Genomic DNA, 26,075 nt, shown 5'->3' on the forward strand with positions numbered 1-26,075 from the left:
TCAACGGCACTTACGAGCTAGTTCTTGGTTTGATTAGAAGAACATGTCTGCGATTGCATCATTCCTCTGGAAAGGCCGTGAATCGCAGCTTACCTAGCCCAAGCGCGTAAGAACGATTGCGCACACCCCGCGGAAAAGACTGGTGTGAACGTGTGGCGGTGCAGCGAAAAACGCAGGGTCTGGAAGCTGCGCCACGTGTACCCGCATGTGTAAACAGGGGCAGCGAGCTGAAAAGACGAAAACTCAAATTGTGTCCAGTCGATATTGCGCGTCACCTGGTGTTGGTGGAGATGACAGTCGGGGCCAGGGGATTGGCTGCAGCCCGCAGATGAGATCGTAGACGTGGTGAGACGGGATGTGGCTTCAATCTAGATCGTCGGTTCCCACAGGGGGTGTGGAGTTGTCAATCCTTCCCGCTGTGTGCGAGGAGCGGCTGCGCGTGTCAATCAATTGTGACTATCACTGCGGGATCAAGATGCGGTGGGGGGAATAGGCTTTCTGTGTCTGTGTCGTGTCTGTGTGCAGTGCAGGTGATAGGATGCGCACAGAGTGCGGTGAGATGGCATCGTCATAGTTTCGGCTGCTTAACCGCAACAACGCATAGTCGGTTCTGTGCCGTGTTTGTTCGCTGTATCACTGTATCGTCGGTCGCTTTCAACCAAGGCGGCGTCTAGTGACACCTGACAGGAGAAGGGGTAGCCCGGCAGCGGACAAGGCTCGATTGACGTAATTGTCGTACCGCATCCAGGACGATCGCTAGCGAGGCTGGGAGCTTGGCAATGTTCTCTCAACTGGATTTGCGCCGCATGTCGCGAATCACAAGGTTGCTTTTCCGCCAGCTCGGTAATTTCCTTGGGCCCTTGTCGCGCATCCTTCACATGAGGACGCGTTTCGAGGCGGACATGGGTGGGTGAAAAGTCTCACTTCACTTCACGGCCACGCCGAGCTGCATCACCGCCACGCAGCGAAAAGCCTTCCGCAATTGAGGCTGGTGATGCAGGCCGCAGTGAAGTGTCAGGGTCCAGAAGCTGGATGCGCGCAGCTAAGCTGAAGGGGTTAGCGGGCTGGCTCGAGTCGCGCGATAGGACCGATTTGTGGAGTGTGCTTGGACCACGACGTCACACTAGGAGTAGAGGCTGGTGGACTCCTTGTATAGCGCCCGCAGTCCTGTTTATTTGTATGCAGTCCTAGAGCCTCCTCATTTCCTAAGAAGCATCTTCTCTTCGCGACTCCTTCACTCACCCCCCACGGGCACGCGACTGCCTAGTTGCCCAGCATGTCGACCACCGTGAGTCCCTCCGCTATCGCGACAGCACCAGCATGAACGTGCGCTAATCATAACAAAGGGTGGTGAAGTTGGCAAAGCCCAGCAAGAATCCTCAAACTCCCTTTCCAGTTTGGTCTCCACCCTGGTGCCGACTGCCATTCTTGCGCTCGCCTTCGTCGTCGCTTTCCTTATCGCGCGCAAATACTTCCGCCGAGTCTATGCGCCGAGAACCTATCTCAACCACCTGGGGCAGCAACGACAGACGCCCGCGCCTAGTGGAGGCTTCTTAGGATGGATAAAGGACTTCAAGAACCTCAAGGACGAGTACATTCTCGACCACCAGTCCATTGACGGCTACCTGTTCGTGCGCTTCTTCAAGGTCCTCATCGTCACCTGCTTCCTGGGATGTCTTGTCACATGGCCCGTTCTCTTCCCCGTCAATGCAACGGGAGGGGCAGGCCAGGAGCAGCTCGACCTTCTCTCCATGAGTAACGTCAACCCCGAAGGCAAGAATGTCAACCGCTACTATGCCCATGCCGGAATCTCCTTCATCTTCCTCAGCATGGTTATGTGCATCATTGCCCGCGAGTCCTTCTACGTCGTCAACCTCCGACAAGCGTACCGTCGCTCGCCATGGGGAGCCAGCCGCTTGTCTTCGCGTACCATTCTGTTCACCAACGTCCCAACGACCATGTCCCAGTCTGCTCTCTTCGAGATGTTCCCCGGCGTCAAGCATGCCTGGGTCGCCTCCAACACGAAGGAGTTGGACGACTTGGTCGAGGACCGTGACAAGACTGCTATGAAGTTGGAGGATGGCGAGAACCAGCTCCTGCGTGAAGCCAACATGAACCGGATCAAGGCTGAGAAGGGCAAGAAGCACTTCGTCGCAAGCGACGTATCTGACGGCACCAAGTGGATCGACCCCAAGAAGCGCCCGACACACAAGCTCAAGTTCCTGATCGGCAAGAAGGTTGACACTATTGAGTACGGACGATCGCACCTTGCTGAGCTCATGCCCAAGATCACCCAAGAGCAAGACAAGCACTGGAACGGCCAGGGTGAATTGGTCGGAGCCGTCTTCCTCGAGTTTGATACCCAGAGGCATGCGCAGGACGCCTGGCAGATGATGCAAAGCAGCAAGACCCGACCTGACAAGAAGCTCAAGGCACGCCAACTTGGTATCGTGCCTCAGGAGGTCGTTTGGGGCAATCTGAAGATCAAGCCCATGGAGCACCTTGCCCGCTGGGCCGTCGCTACCGCATTCATCACTGTTATGATCATCTTCTTCGCAATTCCCGGTAAGACCCATCATACACATTTACAGACCTCAGCTAACGTACTCAGTTGCCTTTGTCGGTCTCATCTCCAACATCAACTACCTAGCTGACCGTTTCTCCTGGCTCGAGTGGATTCTGGACATCCCTCAGGTCATCCTGGGTGTTGTTACCGGTCTCCTGCCAGCTGTCATGCTTGCCGTGCTCATGGCCCTTGTGCCGATCGTCTGTCGCTTGATGGCCAAGTTGGCTGGATACGTTACATGGAGTCAGATCGAGCTCAAGACCCAGAACTGGTACTTCGCCTTCCAGGTCGTCCAAGTATTCCTTGTGGCAACCCTGTCCAGCGCCATCACATCCGCCATCAACCAGATCATCGACAACCCCGGCAGCGTGCTCACTCTGCTCTCTACAAGCCTGCCCAAAGCCTCCAACTTCTACATCAGCTACTTCATCCTGTTGGGTCTCTCATCGGCTGCCGGAACTCTGCTCAACATCGGAGGTTTCGTTGTGGTTGTGCTCCTGGGCCGCATTCTGCCTGGCAAGACACCTCGCAAGATCTTCGACAAGCTTACTAAGCTGTCGGCTCCATCGTGGGGATCTGAGTACCCCAAGTGGGTCAACTTGGCTGTCATTGGTATCACCTACTCTGGCATTGCACCTCTTATCCTCGGTTTCGCTACGATTGGCTTTTCCCTCATCTACGTTGCCTTCAGGTACAACTTCCTTTACGTGTACGAGACCAACCTGGACACCAAGGGCGAAGCCTACCAGAAGGCTCTTCGTCAGCTCATGACCGGTATCTACCTGTCTGAGATCTGCCTGATCGGTCTGTTCGCTATTGCCACGGCCAAGAACATCCAGGCCGTCGGTCCCTTGGCCATCATGTGCCTGCTCCTCTTCCTCACCCTCGTCTTCCAGTTCACTCTGAAATTCGCTCTGAAGCACGAGGAAGCTCGCCTCGCCTACACCGACCCATCCCCTGCCCACGGCAGCGTCACCAACGGCCACCACGAGGACGGCATGCACACCCAGAACGGCGAAAAGGTCCACACCACCGATGCCACCCCCAGCTACGCCCCCAAGGCCACCCGCATGCCCGGCTTCCTGGCCAAGATGTTCAACCCCGAGAAGAACTCGATCCACAACCTCTCCGCGTCCCTCGACCAGTTCTACCACCACCCGCAAGAGCCGCTGCCCATGGAAATCCAGAAGCGCGCCTTCTTCAACCCCTCCGTCACCAGCCCCACACCCGTAATCTGGATCGTCAAGGACGACATGGGCATCAGCACGCGCGAAATCAGGGACACGCAGAAGACCGTCCCCGGACTCGTCATCACGGACGAGCAGGCTACCTTCAACGAGAAGGGCAAGGTGTACTGGAAGGGTGTTGAGGACGGTCACTCGCGTGAGGCACCCGTCTTCGACGAGCGTATTGTGTACTAGTGGATGGTCTGTCTTTCATTTCAGCTAATGACGATGGAGTTCGATACCCAAAAAGGGATGAAACGTTTTTCCTTGACTTGTTTTTGCAGATGAGCAGAGCAGCGATGGCGAATGAGGCGTGCTTTTTCAATTCTATAAATGAGTACCCCTGCTACTTTAGCTATATAGTTCCTAGTAATGATCACTGATTGCGACCTGTTTGTCGTAAATCATGCTGTGTGTGTAGTAATTCTTTGTAATGTGTGTATTGGGTATCATGCAACTATCCTCTTCACTCGACGGTGATGAATTTTTTAAACTGCCCCTGCCCTCCGCTTCTCCAGAATCTGCAGCTTCAACCCTTCAGCCGCGACTTCGGTCTCTAGGACTCTTCCTACACCCTTCTTCCACGTCTCCTCGAGCGTCTTGAGCTCAGCACCCGCACTATCTTGCTGCGACCTCCTCGCCATCTCCACCTGTTCCTGCTGCTTGCCCAAACCCGCCAGCTCAGCCTCGACGCCCTTGAGTATATCCTCCAGTTGCGAGTTACCCACCAACCACGCGTTCTTCCCGAATTTCTCCAACAGGCCCAACTGCGTCAGCCTGCCCTGCACATACTCCGAGCTCGTGTACGCCTGCTTGAGCGCTTTATTCCACCGCTCCAGCAACTCCGGCCTCTCCTCGTCGCTCGTCGGAGTCGTGCTCTCCGGCGCATCGAGATCCTCATAGCGCTTCAAATCGACGCCCGACAGCTTCGACGTAGGGTGATCGTCGAGGCGCGCATGCTCGCGCGTGATGAAATCGGAAAAGGTGGGTGTGTATTTCGTCGCTGCTGGTATAAGCGCCGGATGCATGTCTGTGGTGTCTACGCCTGCGGCCCTGATATCGGCGTTGATAGCGTGTCTGGCTGCGACCAGGCTCGCAGCTGAGAGCTCCGTATCGACGTCTACATGCAGTTAGCGAGGCAATAACGGGGTTATCAGTCCAGATGTCGCGCGTGACTGGGCGCATCGGACATGGTTGCTGTGTTGGGGCAGGAGCAAATTGGACGTACAAGGGAGATGGTCGTAGGATTCCTGGATGAGGGGCATGGCGGGCAAGCGACGTGCAGCGGGCCGGGATAAGGGCGAGGTAGATGGCAGATGGTGTATTGGATGCGCAGGTGAGGTGGAAGGGTGTCGCGAAACTAGACGTGCTAGAGAAGCAGGCCTGCACGGGTAGATTTAGGCACTGATCGCGTCCGGGCTCCCCGCCAACCAGACGGCGAGGAACCCCGCAACGTCATGCAATGCAGGTGCCAGGCGCGACTGTCAAGCTTCGCGCTGCTGTGTGGCCAGAGGCGATACTTTGTCTCCCTGTCTCTGTCTATCTTCCCTGCTAATCAACTGTACGCCCATGTGCAACCCTCTACGCCTACACGTCTGGCACGCGTAACTTCCGGTGCCAGCAGTAGCGTACAAGAACCTCGCCGCGCCCCGTCCAACGGCTTCCACCTTCTTTCCGCACACTTCCGCCCAGACATTTCTTCGCGTCCATGGCGCGCTCTCACATCGCAGTCGCACTGGGTGCGGCCCTTGTTGCCTCGTTGATCATCGCCCAACTCGTCATCAACCTCGGATTCCCCGTCGTCGACTTCTGGCATGCGCGCCTCGATCAGACGTACACTGGAGCCCAGCAGGATGTCTTCAACAGTGAGAAGCAGGATGGAGGCCAGGCTGGCGACGCTTCTTCGTACCTTGTCGGCGTTGGCAAGGCGGATATCACTGGGTATGTGGCGAGAATATACTGTGTGTGAATGTACTAACGTCGCCACAGTCCCGTCGTCGAGCTCAACATGATGGGCTACGCCAACTCGTCGCAAATCGGATCTGGACTCCGCCAGCGCCTCTACTCCCGCGCCTTCATCGTCGGCAACCCGGACGAAGCAAGCGAACGCTTCGTGTACCTCGTCCTCGACACACAGTCTGGAGACACTGCCATCCGAAATGGCATCTTGGAAGGGCTCCAGGCCATGGGCTCCGAATACGCTGTATACGGGAAGAACAATGTCGCCGTGACTGGCACCCACAGCCATGCCGGACCGGGAGCCTGGTTGAACTACCTCCTTCCGCAAATCACGAGCCAGGGTTTCGACAAGCAGAGCTATCGCGCGATTGTGGACGGAACACTTCTGTCCATCAAGAGGGCGCATGAAGGACTTACCCTGGGAACTGTCAGCGCTGGCAGTGCAAAGATTGCTGATGCGAACATCAACCGCAGTCTGTTCGCCTACCTTGCCAACCCCCAAGCAGAACGCGATCGCTACACGGACAATGTCGACAAGACCATGACACTTTTGAAGTTCACGAGAGCTAGTGATGGAAAGAGCATTGGCATCCTGAACTGGTTCCCTGTCCACGGCACCAGTATGCTTGGAAACCAGACGCTCATTGCTGGAGACAACAAGGGCGTGGCCGCATATTTGCTGGAGAAGGATATGGAGGCCAATGCGGCCGACTCAAATGCTGCCGAGGGCTTTGTGGCAGGCTTCTCGCAGGCCAATGTCGGTGACACTACCCCCAACGTACTCGGCGCCTATTGCGAAGACGGCTCAGGCCAGCAGTGCCGACTCAACGACAGCACCTGCGGAGGAAAGAGCCAGGACTGCCACGGTCGTGGACCATTCTTCGGTCTCGACGACGGAGGCCACAAGTCCTGCTACGAGATTGGCAGGCGTCAGGCCGAGGGTGCCAGGAGCATCTACGACTTCAATGCCTTCACGCCCATCTCTGGCAAGGTCCGCTCGTTCCACACCTATGTCGACTTCTCCAACTTCACTTTCACCCTCAGCAATGGTTCCGTCGTCCACACATGTCCCGCAGCCATGGGCAACTCCTTCGCAGCCGGCACATCCGACGGCCCCGGCGCCTTTGACTTTGTCCAAAACGACCCCGGCGCGCCCTCGAATCCCTTCTGGAACCTCGTCGGCAGCGCCATCGCACCACCAAGCAAAGAGCAAAAGGAGTGCCAGTACCCGAAGCCCGTCTTACTTAACGTCGGACAAGCCAACGTGCCCTACCCCTGGTCCCCAAACATCGTCGACATCCAAGTCCTCCGCGTCGGCCAACTCGTCATCATCGTCTCCCCCGGCGAAGCAACAACCATGTCCGGCCGCCGCTGGCGCGAAGCCGTCCACAACGCCGTCATCTCCTCCGCCATCGCCACCTCGCCCATCGTCGTACTAGGCGGCCCAGCAAACAGCTACACACACTACATCGCCACGGAAGAAGAATACGGCATCCAACGCTACGAAGGCGCTTCCACCCTCTACGGGCCCCACACCCTAAACGCCTACATCAACTCCACCCTGTCCTACCTCCCCTACCTATCCGACTCTTCCTCTTCCCCGCCTCCGCCCGGCCCCTCGCCCCCAGACAACCGCGACAAATCCATCTCCCTCATCACCGGCGTCGTCTACGACGGTGCTGGCTTCGGCCGCTCCTTCGGCCAGGTCACAAAGGACGTCCTGCCGACCTACGCCCGCGGCGCCACGGTCTCCGCGACGTTCGTCGGCGCGAATCCGCGGAACAACCTCCGTCTTGAAGGCACGTTTGCGGCTATAGAGAAACAGAGCAGTGATAGTGATGGTGACGGTGGGGAGTGGACGCAGGTTAAGAACGACGAGGATTGGGAGGTCGTGTATCAGTGGAAGAGGGTTAATGGGCTTACGGGGACGAGTGATGTTACTATTAGTTGGGATACGCCGGTTCTGGGGACGGAGAAGGGGAGGTACAGGATTAGGTATTATGGGGATGCGAAGAAAGTTGGGGGAGCTGTTGAGGAGTTTGAGGGGGTTAGTGGGGTTTTTGAGGTGCAGTGATCGGGGTTGGTGGGTTGGTGGGTTGGTGTTGTATATGAATGTTATGTGATATGTGTGAATGGGGAATGGAAAGGGAGGTGTAGTTTATACCCGGTGTTGTTGGAGAATGAATGAACGAACGTTTACTTGCTTCTCAATTCGGAAATGTGACAGTATATGTGCAAGGGGAAAGGGATGAAGTCACACACGATGTTCTGTCAGATGAATCATGTTTACCAGCATGCTATATCATCGCTGTTACTCGTATCTCTGCCTACGACGTGTCTTGTCACCATCTCACATCGACTATCACAATACAATCTGAGTTCGCACATATCTCTCTCATGATGGTTGTTCTTTGCTCGCACGTGAACCCTCGCAGTCCTTCTCCAAGCTTCGCAATGAGTATCATCGACAGATACATAAGCTTTCCTTGGCGTTAATCACACACCCTGTGCTACTCTCCATCCTCATACTACATGTCTTCGTCCTCAACCTTGATGAGCTGTCTAATCGGTAGATCACGACTTCCCGGCCAGCCTGGCATACTAGCCTCCTGCTCGATGACTTGATGTGAGCCACTGTGCGCTTCTTCACTCTTGTCCTGCTCTTTCTTGAGAGCTTTCTGCATCCTCCTAACCGTCGCCCGATCCTTTCCTTGCTCCCTTGCAAGCTCTTTCTCCAGCGCTTCAACATCGCCGTCGTTGTTACCGGTGGCGCGAGCATCGCGTATGGCGTTCTCGCCCTGCCGACATGCTTCCTTTAGTTCTTGCTCCAGGCGCGCTATATCTGCTCTTATTGCTGCTATGGTTCTTGTTTCCTTGGTCATGACGCTTGGCTCGGGTACGTGATGAGGTGGCGAGATTTGTACATCCGGTGCACCCACTTGTGAGCGTGCTTTAAGGTCCGCAATCATCTTGCGGGTGTCGGAGAGCTCTTGCTGGATCTGAGAATCCCGGATCTCTTTCTTGCCGGGCTGATGGCTCATCTCCTCGGCTTTTCGTAGTTTCTCTGCTAGGCGCACTCTTTTTGGCGGCTTCTTGGTTCTTGGACCACGTTTGCGTTTACCGGTAGAACGTTGAATCTCTCGACGTCGGTCTTGTTTATTTTGGCGTCGATATGAAGTTAGAGTGGACTATTAACGTCGTAGTTAGTATGTGCATTGGAAGACAGCAGTGCTACCCGGTAAGATTATCAGTAGGATGAGTGCACTCACCTCGCCAGATGATCCGGCTTTGGGGACAACAGTGGGAACTTGCTCCGCGAGCCCTTCCTCCTGCTTTATCGGTATCCAGTCTTCGAGCTCGGCATCCTCCTCCTTGACTTGCGTTCCGTACTGCTGATACCGATCCATGGTGGCTGGGTCGCCGTTGCGGGTTGAGGTTGTGTGGACGAGTTCACATTGGAGAAGTGGGGTGTTTTGAGGTTAGCAAGCGTGCATGTGGCAAAGTTCACGAACGGGGAAAGAGCGAAGTGAAGGTAAGTGCGTTGCCGAGGCGATGCGATAGCAATCAGACACATCGGAGGTGACGCACCCTCGAGGTCTGCGGATGTCCACGATTAGAAGAGCATAGTTTAATGTCAAGTTTAAGCCACGATCATTTCTGTATAAGAGCCGCGTATTTCTGTGCAGCTTCTCGCGCATGTCTTGCGTTGTTCACCATCACTCAACCACCATCGACTCTTCATCCTTGACGATATTTTGTTCGATGACCTCTTCTTCGTTAAGCAACTCTTCAGTCATCTCAGCCCCATGTCCCTCGGGACCCGTAAAGCGTGCGAAGCGCGCCTCAGCCTGACGCCAGCGATCCTCCACTCTCTTTCTGGTCTTTTGCTCCTGTTTCAGTTGCTTCTTTAGATTACGGACTGCTAGATCGCTTTGGGCTTTTGCCTGCGCAAGTTTGTGGCCTCGTCCTTTGAGCACAACCTTCTCCTCTCTATTCTCAATGCTGTTGTTGTGAGCTCGAACGTCTCGCTCTGCGTTCTTGACCTCTCGCTGCAGATTCTCGACCTTCTTCTGTAGTTGCAGATTTTCTAGCTTCAAGTCCTTGATGATGCTAGCTTTGTTTGGTCCGACGGCTTCTTGCAGCAAGAGGACTTGACTCTCGAGGTCTTTCATCTGCTGCACTCTTGTTCCGTCGCGGACCTCTCTGAGGTCTTTGCGGAGCCGGGAATTCATCGCCTCGAGACGCTGGACATGCTGTTCTCTCTTGGTCAGAGGATCGGTTCGTTTGGCCTTCTTGGACTTCTTGGCTTTCTTTGGTTTGTTGTGGGTGGTTGTGGTCTGGAATTACTTGTATTAGCATGCTGTAGTAAACATTGTAGTCAAGAGTGAATAAGCTTGTCATAGATGAACGTACTTGATCAGTCGGCTCAGTTTTAGGGACAGCAGTGGCCACGCTCTCAGCAGGTTCTTGCTCTTCGTTCACCGGCACCCAGATGCCAAGCTCATCGTATTCTTCCTTGACTTGTGCGATGTACTGCTGCTGCGGATCCATTATCGTAGTAGTGCTGCAGGGGCTCGCGATTGTTGTGTGGAGAAGCAAAGGTCGTAGAGGCGGTTGTTTGTAAGGTTGGATGTGGCACGGTGTTTTGACCAGGGGGAAGGAGCGAAGCGAAGGTGAGCGCGTTGCCGAGGAGGCAGGACGCGTTCGAACACCTCAGACGCGTACGCCGATGAAGATGAAGGTGAAATACCTTCAGATACTGCACATGTACATGCATGGAAGAGCATAGTCCAATGCAAAGATCATGTCATGATAAATGAATTCTTTCAAGTGTGAGATAGACCTGTTCACCAATCCACCTCATCGCGCTAACCCAAAAAAATCCCATAAAACTATCTCACCACTCCCCTGTAAAACTGCTAATCAACAGTCCCCCACTGCGGCGGCCCACCCTCAATCTGCCTAACCTCCTTCTGCCTCTTAACATTCCTCTCATAATGCTCTTCCTTCTCCTTCAACATCCTCCTCTCCACCCCAGCCCTATGCTCCAACTCCTGTTTCCGCTGCTCAATCATCTTGCTCTCAGCCGCCATAGCCTCCCTCAGCTTCCTCTCCTCTGCACTCGCCCGTGCCGCAGCAGCATCGCGCTCTTGCTCTTGTACCAAGTTATGCCAAGCCACTCGTTCAGACCGCTTCATACGCTCCGCCTCCCTTACGCGGTGGACTTCGAAGTCGTGTTTCTGCTGCTCCAGGGCGGTGTAGTGCTGGGTTGCTTTGGTTTGGAGTTCCAGTTCGACGGTTTGGCTCTCGCGCTTGCGTCGTAGTATGTCTTTATGGCTTGTTTCCTCGATCGTGCGAGTGTGCTCGAACTTCTCCTTCTCGTGGCGGATAGAGAGCTCGTGTTCCTTTTGCTTGTCTACGAGTTTGGCGATTGCGGGTGGGATGCCTGTTGCGCCCACGGGTTGGAGTGCCGACGAGGAATAGTAGACTGGGAGACAGGCTTTGTCGCGAAGGAGATCGAGTAAGGCCCTTTTGACGGGAGCGCGGGCGGGTGTAGCGATTAGCTCAACGTAGGAGTAGGGTGAGTAATGGAGGCCTGAGGCTGCGTCACAGTAGATGTGTGCTTCATCGTTGAGGTCTTGCCATATCTCTGTCTCTAGCAGAGCCTCCGTGATGGGAAGGGCGCTGTAGGCATTGTCGAGCGCGAGGATGACACTGGACTTCTCATTGCGAGCGCGGAATTTGGGGTTTACGCGTTTGGTCAGGAGGAGACGCAGTAGCTGGCGAAACTTCGAGCGATGCGCGGATGTGGAGACTCTAGCGTTGAGACATATCTCTCCAAGGACATTCCTGCCACCATGAAGACGGGAAGGATAGTTTGTATCATGAGCATGCTCCAACAATGTCCTCGTGACCTCGACGTTGAGTTCCCTCGCTGACTCATGTAATGCACCATCATTTGCTAGCGAGCATGGCGCTAGTAACTTCACTGTGGCTTCCCCAGACACACTGCTGCTAGCATAGAAGAGTGCGGATTTGTTCCAGACATCCCGAAGATCCGCATCCGAACCCCGCACGACTAGTGCGTTCACTATCTCATGACGCCCCTCACGAGCGGCGAGCATAAGTGCCGTAGTCTCCGAAGCGGCAGAAAGTCGGTCAACGGATGCTCCAGCTTCCAAAAGGGCGGAGATGACGGCGTCCGAAATGCGCTTTTGTGGTTGAGCTAATGCCCAAAGCAGTGCGGGCACAGTTTCGGGTCCGCAGGACGAATGGAGAACCGTGGGGATGGTTATTTCCGGATTCAAGCCGTGCTTCAAGAGTAGCGTGATGAGCGCGCTATTGCGTGGGTACACAGTCATGGTGGTGATGAGTATCGGTGGCTTGTTATAGCCGACACCGAGCTGTTCAAGTATGCAACCGTGATCGAGGCATGACTGTATTGCGGCAACGACTACTTCGTCTTGGAGCTTGGAACTCAATAACGCTGGAACGACGACGTTGAACTTGGGGTTGTGACGCATGAGCTTCTCAAAGATGGTGTGACTGTGCTTTTGTGCTGCGAAGACGAAGCATGCCCCATCCGCCGTGTTGACATCCGCGTGATATTGAAGCAACAGATCAATCCAGGGCTCCGTATACTTACTATGCTCGTTGCTGAGGATGAGTCGCAGAGCTGCGTCGATGGCAGACTGTTCTACTCCACGGGCCAGTAGCTCTTGTGCCATTTCACCAATGCTTCCTTTCTTTCCTTCCAGCATCAACTTCTCGTCGGTGAACAATGTACGGAACGACCTCGTGACGTTAGATCGTGATGGTTGGTGACGTCCACTGAGTATTAATGCCATTAGCGAGCTGTTTCCTGAAGCTACCGCAACACTCAACGCTTCGCCATCATTGTGACTCACAGATGCTCCTTGTCCCAACAGCAACCTGGTACTGGTTGTGTCATTTGTGGCAACGGCCTGTCGTGTCTCCGCGGCAAGGGCTTGGTCCAGAGCGTCTTGTGGTACTCCTAGCTTCAGTAAAGCATTCAGTATTGGTGCCTTCATGTGAGGATCTTCAATCGCTGTCGTGTACTTGAACGCGGTGCTTAGCAGTCTAGGGCTGGCAGTGAGCAGCCGCTCGATGATATCAATGTTGTCGGGGCCGCCATTGATGGCAATCTGTAAGGTCTGACTGGCTGGCTCTTCTTCAATTCCATGGTTCAGAAGCAAGTCAATGATCTCGAGTGTTTTTGAGTGTCTGCCCGCTCGTGAATCAAATGCTAGAGGTAGGGCTGCCGACGTCGCTGAGGAGTTGGGTCTAGTGTTGCAGAGTAGACGCAGAAGAGAGATGTCGACTTGTGTCACTGCGAGCGACAAGGCTCTTTCGTCAACATTTGCACCTTTGCGAACGAGGTCTGTTATCAGGGCCCCATCCCGCCCAGCCGACGTGTCCGCAATTGCATTGACTAGAGCTTGATCAACACCAGGACCACTTGCACCGTGCTCTAGTAATAGCCGCGCAATTTCACGTCGCTCCGATACCGAGATCCCATCAGTACGGAAGATGAGTGGAAACACGTTCGCTAGGGTCTCTGGTGGGGGGCGAGCGTTCAGAATTGACTTGAGTGTTCGGATATCTCGATTGACCACTGCAAAATGAAGTGCGCCGTTGTCGCCTGAATCGACAGGCGCGCCAGCACCAAGAAGGAGATCGATCAACTGAGTGTCTTTCTCCTTTGTGGCTTGCGTGAGCAATCGACCAAGAGGCAGACCTGCTGCGCCTTTCTTTAGCAAGGCATCGACTACGCGAAGTCTATCAGGCTGTGGGGTGTTGGTCGGCAAAACAGCAAGCGCTGCTGTTGCATGCAGAGGGGCGATGGGGGTCTGGAGAATAGCATCCACCAAGCTCCAGTTTGAGTTTTCGACAGCCTCTCTCAGACACTCGGCATCGTCAGCGGTGGTTGGTACGCCATAGCTGACCATCATCTTCGCGCCAGCAGTGTCGTTGCTTCTTGCCAGACAGATGAGGAAGTCCGGTAGACCACGACTATCGGGAGGTAGCCCGCAGCAAAACAAGAGCTGTAGGAACTGCAGCGTTGCTTGTCGCGTTGGTAGCCTCATGGTAGTGTCGAGCGCATGTTGCAGGTTCGGTTCGTTAAGACGGATCGGGCCAGCGACCAGAGCGATGGCCAGCTTGTAGGCCTGTCTTCCAATCGCCATGTTGAGAGCGCTTGCGGAGTCGAAATTCGGGTCAGCGCCGTATGCTATCAGCAGAGATATGACAGCATCCGAGCCTTGCTGAACCGCTGCAGGTAAGCAAGAATTGATGATCTGAGCACGCAGTGGCTTTGGAGCTCGCAACAAGAGCTTGACGAAGTTCAGGTCATTCGATCGGACCGCATTGGCCAAAGCATTGGGGAAGTTGTTTAGATCTGCTCCGTGACGCAGTAAGAGGCCTATACTTTCTTGATCGCCGGCAGCCAGAGCAGCTTTCAGTCCTTCGTCCAAGGTCTGTTGGTCCGCACCAGAGGCGGCGAGAATGTTGACACCATCGGCTTTCCTCAGGCTTGCGGCCTGCTGCAAGACCGTGCTACGGCGGCGCAATGCTGTGTTGGCCTGATTACTCGATCTTCGCTTCTTGTCGATTGTCTCGATGATGTTCACTTTCGCGCCCAGAGTGAGGAAGGCTTGGATTAGGCCGGGTCCAGTCGTGGGACTGCGGATGACAGCGGACAAGGCTTGGTCGAGCTCCTCCTGCGAGAATTGCGCCCCATCCTGTCCCTTGTCCTTCTCTTTCGAGCTTTTGAAGATGCTCTTCAACACATTCTTGCTTTCGGGATTTTTGGCCCTCCGTTCAAGCAGGATGTTTCGCGCTTGCGAGATGTCCTCCTCGCTGACTGAGACGGCCGGCTGTGTTGGGGCCGGGAGGACTGCTTGGCGCTGTTCGACGGGGATGACGCCGGCATTACGAATGAGGTCTTTGAGGCTCACTCTTCGTTCCATGGTGTATCGTGGGATGATTACTATCGCATACCCAAAGAACCGAGGCAGCGTATTTCTAAAGAGGTTCTACATGAGGGCGTTGCGTAGTGCACACACGTGTAGGCTGAGGCGGAGCTGCGGAAAGAGCAACGACGCTAGCTCGATCCGATTCGGTGAACTCAGGGCCGACGATATGGCCGTCTCACTCGGATCATCACGACGCGACTCTCCGAATCTCCAGCAGCGCCGGTGATCTTAGATACAACACTGTCGCCGGAGCGATGCTCTCGGTCTTCTACATCGACCGTATTCAACACGGACGAACACGCTTCCTGCCTACTCGCGTTTTGCCACAAGTGCTGACCTCGGAAACCTAGGGCAAGCCACCGCACGGTCTCGAACCTGGAGGTGCAGGCTGGCCTTCTGCTGGCCTTGCACTAATGCGGACCGACTCCTCACTTCAACGCAGGTAAGGTTTCTGTTACGTTCGACGTCTGGGGAAACGGGTGATGACATCCTGCCTGCAGGCGACGAGCGGCCCACGTGAAGACCAACACGCGGCAAAAGTATCGCGAGACATCTCAACGACTGCGGCGTAGTTGGGTAGCGGTCGCGGTTGTTTCAGCGTGATAGCGGACGAACTGCACACGATATGTTTCCTGCCCCAGTTCGGGCCGTCAGCTCATCCCCCACGTTTCAGGTTCTGTGGCAGGTTCTGCAGGTACCCAGGTACCAGTTTCAGCAACACTGTCTACTAGTCACATGGAACTTCTGTCCTTGATGAGATTTCCCTGTAGCTACGCCGCAGACAGGGTGAGATTGCGGCTCTTCTGAAGTGGCTTCCTTCCTAAGAAAGCTAGGGCTCCTGTCGCCTTAGGTTCGACGACGGCGCATCGTGGCGTACACGACGAATATTACATCACGAACTTCGCAGCGCGCCATTGAACTTTGCAGGTTATATCGACGACCTGTTATGATCTTCAAAATCTCTTAGCAGCTTGGCCAACATCGAAGGACCCACGGGTTGTTTGTCTTTGCAAACGTCGTCAACGCTCTTCTACCGCAAGGCTGGGATGCCTCGTTTCAGAAGACCGTTGGCCACACTGACTCGCGACAGTTGTGCCTACGCGAAACCGCGCTCTCGCCCGACACCACGGCACTTCAACCGTTAATCCATGTACCAACGTATCTTGATCCTGTCGAAACACCAACATCGACCTAAGGATCATGTCAAACGTTTTGACATGTTATCACCCGCATTTGCAATCTAAATCCATGTAGAAGCTACCTGAGAAGGTCCGACGAAGGGATGACAGAACTTTATATAAGTCGTCTGACGTCTTCATCCAGGTTGGACCAGAGCAAGCGCAATTATCCAGCTTTCAGCCTTTCAGCCTCCTTTCCTCATTCTTCATTCGTTTCTTCGGGCTCTGGTAGCTCTACATTCGTTCGCATATTCGTTAATTCCAACAACGCCTTCTTTCTTATCCATACCTTCAGGATACACAAAAGTCTTTCGATTTTCAAGGAAACTCTTTACCAGAAACCGTCAATATGCACGCCACACTCTTTCTCACGGCCTTTGCGCTCATCCCAATGGCCATGACCGCGCCTTCGCGTCTCCCACAAATCTATTCTCGTCAGGATTGCGATGACACCGCCAACACTACCGCGCCCGCAGAGCCAGCGCAACCTGGAGCACCATCTTGCGACCTCAGCGGCATCCAGCAGCCCGCCTCCGCGCTCCCACCACCAACAGCCGACATGTCCCTCGTTCTTGTCGCGCTCGGCATGGGCACACAAAACTACACATGCAGCAACGCGACAGCCACACCAGCCGCAATCGGCGCTCTAGCCCAACTCTTCAACGCCTCCTGCGAAATCTCATCCGAACCTACCGCCGGCACTGCATCTCTAGGCCGCGTCCAAGAATCCGCATCTATCGGCACGCACTTCTTCCTCGACACCACCACTCCCGACTTCGATATCCTTGGTCTTGGAAACACGGTCGCTAAGAAGGTCGACGATACGCCTGCGCCCGATGCGACTAAGGATGTAAAGTGGCTCAGGCTTGAAGCGCAAACAGCCTCGACTAGTGGTGTCAAGATGGTGTACCGGCTCAACACTGTGGGTGGAATGGCGCCGGCGACTTGCGATGGTATGACACCTGGCCAGGTGGTTACTGTGGACTATGAAGCGCAGTACTGGGTTTACGCTTAGAGACGGACGTCTCTGTCATGGTGCAATCTCAGAGCTGGTCTCGTCCGATCTTTTATGAGTGGTCGAATACGACTGCAAGACGTTACGTTTCTTTCCTTGGCAATCCAGTGGGAGGATGGGAGGATGATTTGTTTTCAGCTACGGTTTCTTTCTTGTTATTTCCTTTGATACACACTATTTTGGGGAGGCGGATTTGCTTTATCGATATGTAGGATACGTGAACAGCTCAATGTAACAACATGGACATCGCGAGTGCAGTTCACACGTGCTTACAGCCATCATTCACTCGCTTACCAGAGTAGACTACTAATGCTCACTCAGGCATTTAACCTTTCAGTCATTGTTCATCGAAATCAGCTGTAGGGGCATGAGACATTCCATTGATCCAACTAAGGGCCACGTCCATCAAACATTCTTAAGCGCTCGAGTAGATGAACCCCAGTTGATCAACCTCGTCGCCCGAACGACCAAGGAAGCCAACAATACCACGACCAGTCCCCGCAGTCCTCGTAACACAATCATCCGTCTTGACACCAGTAGAAACCGTCTTCCCAGCACTAGTCGTAAACAGCGCATAGAAGATCCTCGTCTTACCGTCCTTCTGACCCTGACACAGCTGCGCAGAAGTCAGCGTCTCGTCCGCAGCCAAAGTCAACGTAGTCGCCTCGCCACCAGTCCCACCATGCGAAAGCGTCTGTCCAGAAGCCAAGCTAACGGAAACAGCATCAACACGCTCCTTGCCACGGAGCGTGATGGAAGACACCTTCGGGCTGGCGAGACTGGCTATGGCACTTAGATCGTTGTACCACGTACCTTCTTCACCGCCAAATACATCAGAGACGCTTCGGCGGGCATTCAGGCTCCAGGAAAAGTCTACGAGCACACCGTTGTGGTCGCTCAACAAGTCGCCGTTCTCCTGGAGGAACATGTGGCCTGCGTAATCGAATTTGGTGGCCTTGAGCGTCACAGCGTCAGAGCCGCGGTACCAGGTCTTGTCGACGATCTCGCACTCGTTGGTCGTGGAGGGGTTCGAGCAGAGAAGCGCGTCGGCGCCCTTGGCAGGTGGGACACCGTTCTTGACGAGCTCGAGCCAGACATCCGTCATGCCGTTTTCGGTCTTGAAAACGTCGGGGATGTCGTCGGTGCGTGTGTAACGCGAGTTTGAGTCGCCGAAGACGACGACGGCGTTGCCGACGGAGTTGGCCTTGATGTAGTCGGAGACTTGGCGCAGGTTGGCTGCGCGGGCCTTGTTGTCGGCGGCTGTGGTGCTATGGAGGGTTAGTGGGTTGTCATAGGGTTGAAGGCAGTAGGGTGACTTACCCGGCGTCGGCGTGTAGGTTGTACATGTCGACTACTGCGCCTTCGGCAATCTTGACGCGCATAAAGGTGAAGCCCTTGGGTGTGAGGCAGTCCGCACTACTGTTGACAGAGTGTTATGTCAGTGTCGTACTATGCAATGTGTTTGTGCCATCGTTTGAGCTTGACTTACTCGAAAGTACTGCACGTGTTCCACTTGACTCGCTGAAATCCAGTGTAAGGATAGTTGCTCAAAGTGTTCAAGCCGCTGCCAAATGGCACTCCTCCGCTGGTAGGCGTCCTATATGGGTGATCGTCGTTCGCATATAGTGTGGCATGGTAGTTGAAGTCCTCTTGAACGTTGATGACACCGATATCGTATTGAGAGAACAACTTTCCAATACGGGCAGTGTTTGTTGTCTTATCACCGGGAACATCGTTACCGTTCAGGGCAGCAGGAAGACCAGCGACGTTGAAAGTGAGGGTGTTGAACGTGCCGGAGGTTTGGGCAATGGCGAGGGGAAGCAGGGAAGAGAGAGCGTAGACGGAGGCAAGGATGGAATGCATCTTGAACTGTGTTGAGGACTTGACAACTTGATCGTGCAGTCTGATCAGATTTCTACCAATGTAGGCTTGCTCTTAAGTATACAACGACCTTGATGTTGACTCGCAGGTGTGGTGCGGGATAGGTTAGGCTACCTTAGACGTCATAACGAATGGTAGGCCAAAGGGATGGCATGTGTGTTTACATGCTGCGCAGTGCACATATTGCTGCAGGCATTGATTTCGGAGGTTTACCGTTGCAGGAAGGACCAATAGCTCACGGGTCTCGGGTGGGTTAGCGTGCCCGAGATCAATGCGAGATCATCCGGGATCCCTGCGCACGTGCGATGGAGATAGACGTTGGGTGGCAGGTTACTCAAGCCTGCGATAGGAAATATAGAGTGAGACGGAGAACTGAGAAGCGTGTGCGATTGTCGTGGTTTGCTTCGCACACTGGCGGTGGTTGTGGTTATAGTTTTGCAGCACCGCGAATCTTGATCCACAGCCCCTCGACTGTAAGTAGCGGCTTGCCCTGTCGATCCCTCATCGTGGCTTTCATCCGCATTTTGTTCCCTGTGTCCCCAAGTACAATCGTTTCAATGCCGACAACACCAGGGCATAACACCGGCGCCAGAAGCTTCACGTCCATGGTGGCTGTGGCTAATCGGCCCTTAAGCACCTCTTGTGCCGACTTTCCATCATGAAGCTGGAGTCTCCAGTAGTCTTCTCCTACTTTCATAAAGCCAAGGCCATATTCAAGCACAGTATTGGCGACCAGGATGTGCAGCATTGCTTCGTCCATGAGCGTCAATAATGCGCCACCGTGGCAGATGCCGGGAAAGCCGTTCAAGCCGGTTCCATACTTGATCAGAGATATCGACTTGGTGACTTTGGCGCCCGGCGCCGGCTTCTCGTACAGCTCGAGCCAGTTTCTCACGCCGTTGTTCGCGCGCATTGTGTCGCGACAAAATCGGTCCGTATCCTCACCCGGTTCGGTGCCTCGCTGGCGGTCACATGCAATCCAGCTGGGAGATGTCAGGTACGGTGTAGCCCATGTCAAAGGTGCAAAAGCTTCGAGATGTTCGGATGTTGCCGTCATGGTAGAAAGCGGAGAAGTGGTGTACTGTGTCCAAATCGCAACCAGTGCATCAGAGTCTTCCTCTTTATCCTCATTTTCACACTATTCTCGTCAAAGGATGTGGTTATTAATGAGTCAAGCGCTGATGGGCGTCCTTCTGTGAAAGGTAGGTTGCTGATGGTATCTTTCCTGTAACAGTTGCTCGTAAGATTGTGGCGCAAAGCTTTGGTGTGCTGCGCAGAAGAACCGCCGGATCAGAAGCAGGCGGCAGCAGCCGAGGTAGAAATATCAGTCATGCGGCTGATGCTGGCTCCTGCGCGACTTTGTGAAGCCAACATGCTATGATTGGAAAAACGCAGCATGGGCAGTACTGTACTGGATGATGCAGGTGGTCGAGTGTGCAGGAGCAAGCTGCCAGGTGGAGGGGCGCAATCTTAGCGCGTGTCACGAAGAGTGCAGCAGCTAGCTAGCACTTGGCCTCTTCACCTCCCACAACCGCCAACGCGATTTCGTATCATCGTTGGCGACTACGCTTACTGATACTAAATCCGCATGCATGTGCAGTTTCTGACACTCTGAAGGCCTACAGATGGCGATTGCGCCACAACAATGCGACATCCTACCAATGCTGGACTGGGTTACCTAGGTATCTCGTTTCGATAGCGGCACACACCACATCGCCTCAACCGGCATCAGGCTGAGTAACTTAACAGGTCGCTGCATCGAAGACTCAATTGCTTACCCATCCTAACGATTACTATGCATTGGCAAATGCAAACGCCGAACTGCGAATCTCACGATGCCGCAGATGCCTCTCACAGTCACGTGCTGCTTACTAACTCCATGTAATCGCTCTACGAAACCTATCATCGCGCAGAGAGCGTGCCGAAACATGCCGGTAACTCATTGAACATCATTGCCATGCGGCAGCCGATGCATCAGATGCCTTTGCGGCACTCAAAGTATCGCCAGTTGCGCAGGTCGATTATAGAGCATGGCACCATGGGCACCGATGCGGTGGATGGATGGTTTAGTATAAGAGAAGGCGCTCGTTGATGGGCAACGCATCATCAACCAAACCCCATCTCATTCAGCACGAGAAACAAGTCGCGAAGTAAGGTGTCATCATGTCCAGCCCCATCAAGAACGTCATCATCCTAGGAGCATCCGGTTCTGTTGGTGCACCCATACTTGACGCGCTCCTCGCGGAACCCTCCTTCAACGTAACCATTGTCAGCCGCGCATCCTCATCAGCCTCGTTCCCCTCTCATATCCCCATCATCACAATCTCGGACGCCTTCACGACAGAAGAGCTCACAGAAGCCTTCAAGCATCAAGATGCAGTCGTAGTCGCATTATCCACCAGCCCAGTCACCGCTGGCGGAAAAGATGGTCTAGCATTCCGCCTCATCGACGCTGCACTTGCAGCAGGCGTAAAACGCTTCATCCCCAGCGAATTCGGCGCCAACAATCTCGATCCCCGGGCTCGCGCCCTCGTACCGACATACGACCTTAAGGGAGAAATGCTGAAGTACCTCATCAAGACATGCGACGAAAGTCACGGCAAGATGACGTGGAGCAGTATTTGTTGCGGTAGTTGGCTGGACTGGGCACTCGATCCATCAAAGTCTGGTAACTTCCTCGGCATAGATGTGAAGGGGAGGAAGGCGACGGTGTACGATTCTGGGGATAGGCGCTTTGCCGTTACGAGTAGCAAGAACACCGGCCTTGCAGTTGCGCGGGTCTTGGTCTATCCTGAGTTGACCGCAAACAAGCAGATCTTCTTATGTGACTTCACGGTCAGCACTAGGCAGATTGTCGAAGCACTGGAAGGGGAGACTAAGGCCAAGTTCCACGTTGAGGAGAAGGAGAGCGGCCCGGAGATCAAGCATTTTCAAGAGGAATTCGAAGCAGGGGAATTGAATGCAACGTTTCGGTTGTTGGCAATCAGTTTCGGGGCTGATGTAGATGTTGGATATGATTTCGAGGCTGAACAAGAGATCTGGAATGGCAAGCTAGGGCTTCCCAAGGTGACACTCGAAGAAGTGGTTCGTGAGGCTGTAGATCTGGCGGCCCGCTCTTAGGAGCAGCAGAGATGGAGCTGGGTTTGGAAGAGGACTTGAAAGTTACTATTCTCTAATATATACCTCCTCTCCTAACAGCCATAACACACCACTCCGTTCCATCCTCTCACCCTCTACTCCCCCCTAGATCGTCTTCACCGGCCCCCCGGGCGGCGTATACCCCCTCTGCCCCGCCTGCACCTGCCAAAGCTGCACAAGCACCCCCTCCTTATCATCCGGATCATACGCCCCCGGCAGTCCCACACCGCCCGGCAGACTCTTCTCCCCGCTCCCACCAACCTTTATCTGCACACACGCCGGATAAAACTGCGCCCCCATCCTCGTCCCCGCAACATGCAGCCCCAGTATCTCATGCCTGAGCAGATACTCACCGGGCTTCAGGCCAGCGGGTATGGTAACGGTCCAGCTGGCGCCTTGCTTGGCGAGGTAGTCGGAGCCCCAGGGAGGGGATTTGCTGGTGTCGTAGCCCATTTGATCGAATTTGACCCAGGGGGTTCCGGTGTCGCCTTTGAAAGTGCTGCAGTTTGTGCCGCAGGAGGCGAGGTAGTTCATTACGGGGCCGGAGTGCGAGGAGCCCCATTGGTCCCATTGGAGTTTGCTGGGTGGATGTCAGCGTGAGTGTCGAAGTCGGAGATGGTGTGTTGATGCTTTTCATCCAGGAGAATTCCAGGGAGGAGAGCAGGAGAAAGAAACAACATACACCTTATCCCCCGGCACAACCGGTATAACGCCTTTCGCTGGCAGGTTACCTCCCACATTGCACGTAATGTCTTTGGACGTGAAGTCAGGAACCGGTCCGTTATCTTTGATGCGACGGGCGTAGCGGACAGGTTCGGGAGTGAGGTAGTCGTCTTGGCCGACTTGCCAGGCTAGGTAGTTGGCTCCGCCATTGACAGAGATGGACTTTAGGTAGCCGTGAGCGGATGCGGAGGTGATGAAACCGAGGAGGGAAATGGCAGAAATGAACATGATGATGGTATTGAACAGGCTGCGGTGAGTAGTAGCTGTTTGGATTTGATCTTGTTGACCGTGTTCCCGTCGCTGAATGAGTGGTTTATATACCGGAATGGTCAAGTCCTTTTTCAGTACCATATGCATACAGTCCTGCAGTGTAACGATGTTCGACCCGGAATCCGTAGATTAGTACAATGCTTGTTTAGCGATCGCCTGCTGCTTTTTGGTGGATTATTCTATGTTAATTCTAGAAGGCGTGGACGTGACTCAATTTAGATTGGGCGCATATTGCTACATGGCGGAGTGGATCCTCCGTGTCCAAATTGGGCGGCGAGGCGGAACGTCGGACGTCGTTTCAGTCTTCGTAGCACGTCAGAACACGATGTGGCACAATGATATGCCAAAGATTGGAGCTATCGAAAGAGATTCGATGGACTCTTTCTATGTTACCCATGAGCTTGTCGAGATAGCAACGCGAAGATCACGTGCAGAGAAAGTACTTGTCTGCAGATAGATCAATCCATCGCCCCGGACACCACACATACCCACCATCAGTACCTCTTGTATCTTCCCCGACGATGCCTAGCACTCGAAGTAGCAGGTCGAAAGCCTGTCCCAATAGTCCCGGTCCTGGTTGACCCACTCAGTGCGGTTGCACGAAGCATCCTTCCAGCCCTTGAAGCTATCATCGAACTCGATAGTACCGACCATACCACCAGTATACTGGAACTTGAACCACTCCCAGTGGGCACCCGGAGTCATGTTGATCCACCTGAGGCTGAAGGTGTCCGTGGGCTTGAAGAGACCGTGGATCTTGAGTGCTTGGCCCGGTGGCTTGCCGTCGATCGACTTTCCGTTGAGCATGCCTTTGAGAGGCTCACCGTCGTCCCAGCTGCGTGATGTCAATGTGTGTACTTCTGTCATGACTGGCAAGTCGGTCATGGTGAGAGTGGTTTACGTACGTCATGCCTTCGATGGTCTTGTTCTGGCCGTCTGAAAGGGCGACCCAGACGGTGGTATCGATATCTTGCGGGTTCTGGGGCTTCTTCTCGACGATGTTGAGGTAGAGGTAGCACATGCCGTGAGAAGGTGGATCTTGTCTCGCGACGGCGTCGGAGGTCAACATGGCAACATCGGGAGATGCAATGGGCACCGCAGCAGTGTTGGCGACGTTGCAGATGCTCAGAGCAAGTACTAGAGCGGTGTTGAGGAACTTCATCGTGAAGGTGGTGATGTGCTTTCGGTAATGGTGCAGGTTCTGCAGGATGGAGTGGGCGGATTGGTTGTGGTTGCGTCAAGGGAGAGGAATTCGCAGAGGTGCAGAGACTTTTCGACGGCAAGAGATTACAATAGCAGTAAGCGATGAAAACGCGGATTCGATGTGAAGCCGGCTAGAATATTGAGAGCCGACTGCGGAAGGCACGACTAGCGGTGACGTCGCGTAAACACAAACAATCAGCGCACCGAAAATGCACCAGACGCGCTGCCCATACTTTTCGTAAAAGATACACAATCACTCCGAGATAGAAAGCTGATTCGCTGTCATCAAGAACCCACTTCCTTATCATACAATCTTCGCTCCAAACGCCAATGTAATGCAAATCACAAACGGCTGGCCCAGACGGAGCTTTCCAGCACCGTAAGAGAGGGAGTCATTAAGCGACGATATCCACCAGGATGATTAAGTATTAAGCAATGGTCGTGTCACGTTTCGTGCTTCCTCGTCAATCTCCTCTTGCGTTGGGGGTGTCAAACGAACACTTCGGAGCCAGCCGTACCACCGTCAAACGTGCTTGTAGATAACCGGGCTCTTCGGTGGGGTGTCCACATTGATCGAGTCTACTCTCTTCCTGGGGGTGCCGCTGGGTGAGCCCGAACCCACGTTGTCGTACTCGTACCAAACGCCTTTGACCCGCCTGTTTAGCTTCCGAGGTGGCGGGCTGATGCGGGTCGCGAGAGCGTTGAAGGAGCTAGTGGATAGTGACTGGTTGCTTGCGGTATCCGAAATGACATTGGAAGTGAACTGTGTGACCGAGTCGCCGAGGTTCTCGATAGTGCGCATCATACCCTGGCAGGTCTGTGACAGCTCGATCTGGTTCTTGGACAGGGTCTGGAGTTGAGAAACGGTCGTCTTGAGTATGTCCTTGGTCTGCTCCTGAGACTTGCGCGTTTGCTCTTGTGACTTCCGTGTCTGTTCTTGACTTATTCTGCTTTGCTCATGCGACTGGAAGGATGTGTTGGACAGGGCTATGTAGTGCGACGCGTTCTGGTCGACAAGTGCTTGTAGCTTGATTTGCGATTCGGAGATGGCTTTGATCTGGATACTGTTCGACTCGTTGATCTCCTGCATCGCTTGTAGACCTGTCGATTGCGCGACTGATAGCGCGTGGACTTGCTCGGCATTGCTCTCGACTATGCTTGCTAGCTGGGTAAGACTTGCCGCCAGGCTGTCGATAGCCGATGTGCTCGCCTTCTCTTCGCATTGGTGCGGAGGCGCGACGGCGGGAACACCGTTTGCATGTTGCAGAGGTAGGACAATCGGCGGGCATGTCGGGCTATCCTGGCACGTATAGAACCACTTGTTCTGGATATCGGAGAACCTGGGGTCTTCCATTATGAGCTCCATGTCTTCGCTCCTGACCACGAAATACTGCGGGCTCGGTCGCGACGACGACGTATATTCCTGCTGGACCAGATTCCACCATTGCGTGCAAATGGCGGCCGAGGCGAAGGTGAGGATGTATGGAGGAGATGCAGGATAGTCGCTCTATAGCACAAGTCAGTACGCCGTTGTTGGCCGGTCGATGGCACACAGTGCAATTGGCATCGCTCACCCTCTGCGCATAGGCATAGAACAGATTCCCACCCTCTTCCATCTCAACCCTCTTTTCCTGGGCCGGCCGGCTCTGGCTTCGTTTGCGCGGCGATAGTGATCCAGTCGCTGGTGGGGTGTCGGTGTTCATCATCAGTCCAGCAGCGAGCGAGATGCTCGGCTTCTTCCTCATATTCTGAGGCTTTCGCTCTGGTGATGTCTGTCGTCGACTATGACTGTGGATGCGCTTCTCGAAGTTGGAACTGGAAGACTCAAAGACAGCCTGCGACATGGAAGATTCCATGAGCGCGGCGAAATCAGGCATGCTCTGTGGACGCGACATGTCTGGATGGGACGGCGATTCGGGT

At 54.4% G+C, this 26,075-nt stretch overlaps 13 protein-coding genes across 13 annotated transcripts; 4 read left to right on the forward strand and 9 right to left on the reverse strand.

The window, feature by feature from the left end:
* Nucleotides 1–1,276: 1,276 nt before the first annotated feature.
* On the forward strand, nucleotides 1,277–3,987 carry J4E87_001538 (uncharacterized protein; the record flags this gene model as incomplete). Its single annotated transcript, XM_049373180.1, has 3 exons — nucleotides 1,277–1,288; nucleotides 1,347–2,565; nucleotides 2,612–3,987. 3 exons carry the CDS (start codon nucleotides 1,277–1,279, stop codon nucleotides 3,985–3,987), a joined length of 2,607 nt encoding a protein of 868 aa, XP_049236550.1.
* Nucleotides 3,988–4,280: 293 nt separating this feature from the next.
* On the reverse strand, nucleotides 4,281–5,057 carry J4E87_001539 (uncharacterized protein; the record flags this gene model as incomplete). The annotated part of the gene is made up of 2 exons (XM_049373181.1): nucleotides 4,281–4,912; nucleotides 5,021–5,057. 2 exons carry the CDS (start codon nucleotides 5,055–5,057, stop codon nucleotides 4,281–4,283), a joined length of 669 nt encoding a protein of 222 aa, XP_049236551.1.
* Nucleotides 5,058–5,500: 443 nt separating this feature from the next.
* J4E87_001540 (uncharacterized protein) lies at nucleotides 5,501–7,825 on the forward strand (the record flags this gene model as incomplete). The annotated part of the gene is made up of 2 exons (XM_049373182.1): nucleotides 5,501–5,733; nucleotides 5,782–7,825. The coding sequence occupies 2 exons, from the start codon at nucleotides 5,501–5,503 to the stop codon at nucleotides 7,823–7,825; spliced, it is 2,277 nt and encodes a 758-aa protein (XP_049236552.1).
* Nucleotides 7,826–8,279: 454 nt separating this feature from the next.
* On the reverse strand, nucleotides 8,280–9,158 carry J4E87_001541 (uncharacterized protein; the record flags this gene model as incomplete). Its single annotated transcript, XM_049373183.1, has 2 exons — nucleotides 8,280–8,939; nucleotides 9,021–9,158. The coding sequence occupies 2 exons, from the start codon at nucleotides 9,156–9,158 to the stop codon at nucleotides 8,280–8,282; spliced, it is 798 nt and encodes a 265-aa protein (XP_049236553.1).
* Nucleotides 9,159–9,467: 309 nt separating this feature from the next.
* J4E87_001542 (uncharacterized protein) lies at nucleotides 9,468–10,302 on the reverse strand (the record flags this gene model as incomplete). Its single annotated transcript, XM_049373184.1, has 2 exons — nucleotides 9,468–10,088; nucleotides 10,165–10,302. 2 exons carry the CDS (start codon nucleotides 10,300–10,302, stop codon nucleotides 9,468–9,470), a joined length of 759 nt encoding a protein of 252 aa, XP_049236554.1.
* Nucleotides 10,303–10,670: 368 nt separating this feature from the next.
* Nucleotides 10,671–14,741, reverse strand: J4E87_001543 (uncharacterized protein; the record flags this gene model as incomplete). The annotated part of the gene is made up of 1 exon (XM_049373185.1): nucleotides 10,671–14,741. One exon carries the CDS (start codon nucleotides 14,739–14,741, stop codon nucleotides 10,671–10,673), a length of 4,071 nt encoding a protein of 1,356 aa, XP_049236555.1.
* Nucleotides 14,742–16,274: 1,533 nt separating this feature from the next.
* Nucleotides 16,275–16,940, forward strand: J4E87_001544 (uncharacterized protein; the record flags this gene model as incomplete). Its single annotated transcript, XM_049373186.1, has 1 exon — nucleotides 16,275–16,940. One exon carries the CDS (start codon nucleotides 16,275–16,277, stop codon nucleotides 16,938–16,940), a length of 666 nt encoding a protein of 221 aa, XP_049236556.1.
* A 415-nt stretch (nucleotides 16,941–17,355) lies between these two features.
* J4E87_001545 (uncharacterized protein) lies at nucleotides 17,356–18,803 on the reverse strand (the record flags this gene model as incomplete). The annotated part of the gene is made up of 3 exons (XM_049373187.1): nucleotides 17,356–18,208; nucleotides 18,261–18,359; nucleotides 18,430–18,803. 3 exons carry the CDS (start codon nucleotides 18,801–18,803, stop codon nucleotides 17,356–17,358), a joined length of 1,326 nt encoding a protein of 441 aa, XP_049236557.1.
* A 445-nt stretch (nucleotides 18,804–19,248) lies between these two features.
* On the reverse strand, nucleotides 19,249–19,878 carry J4E87_001546 (uncharacterized protein; the record flags this gene model as incomplete). Its single annotated transcript, XM_049373188.1, has 1 exon — nucleotides 19,249–19,878. One exon carries the CDS (start codon nucleotides 19,876–19,878, stop codon nucleotides 19,249–19,251), a length of 630 nt encoding a protein of 209 aa, XP_049236558.1.
* A 1,106-nt stretch (nucleotides 19,879–20,984) lies between these two features.
* On the forward strand, nucleotides 20,985–21,941 carry J4E87_001547 (uncharacterized protein; the record flags this gene model as incomplete). Its single annotated transcript, XM_049373189.1, has 1 exon — nucleotides 20,985–21,941. One exon carries the CDS (start codon nucleotides 20,985–20,987, stop codon nucleotides 21,939–21,941), a length of 957 nt encoding a protein of 318 aa, XP_049236559.1.
* Nucleotides 21,942–22,064: 123 nt separating this feature from the next.
* On the reverse strand, nucleotides 22,065–22,910 carry J4E87_001548 (uncharacterized protein; the record flags this gene model as incomplete). Its single annotated transcript, XM_049373190.1, has 2 exons — nucleotides 22,065–22,539; nucleotides 22,642–22,910. The coding sequence occupies 2 exons, from the start codon at nucleotides 22,908–22,910 to the stop codon at nucleotides 22,065–22,067; spliced, it is 744 nt and encodes a 247-aa protein (XP_049236560.1).
* A 567-nt stretch (nucleotides 22,911–23,477) lies between these two features.
* Nucleotides 23,478–24,114, reverse strand: J4E87_001549 (uncharacterized protein; the record flags this gene model as incomplete). The annotated part of the gene is made up of 2 exons (XM_049373191.1): nucleotides 23,478–23,787; nucleotides 23,858–24,114. The coding sequence occupies 2 exons, from the start codon at nucleotides 24,112–24,114 to the stop codon at nucleotides 23,478–23,480; spliced, it is 567 nt and encodes a 188-aa protein (XP_049236561.1).
* A 564-nt stretch (nucleotides 24,115–24,678) lies between these two features.
* On the reverse strand, nucleotides 24,679–26,050 carry J4E87_001550 (uncharacterized protein; the record flags this gene model as incomplete). Its single annotated transcript, XM_049373192.1, has 2 exons — nucleotides 24,679–25,662; nucleotides 25,730–26,050. 2 exons carry the CDS (start codon nucleotides 26,048–26,050, stop codon nucleotides 24,679–24,681), a joined length of 1,305 nt encoding a protein of 434 aa, XP_049236562.1.
* Between the last annotated feature and the right edge of the window lie 25 nt (nucleotides 26,051–26,075).

This window comes from Alternaria ethzedia (assembly GCF_023757985.1).
Source record: "Alternaria ethzedia strain BMP 0044 chromosome Unknown scaffold_3, whole genome shotgun sequence".
NCBI classification, from domain to species: Eukaryota; Fungi; Ascomycota; class Dothideomycetes; order Pleosporales; family Pleosporaceae; genus Alternaria; species Alternaria ethzedia.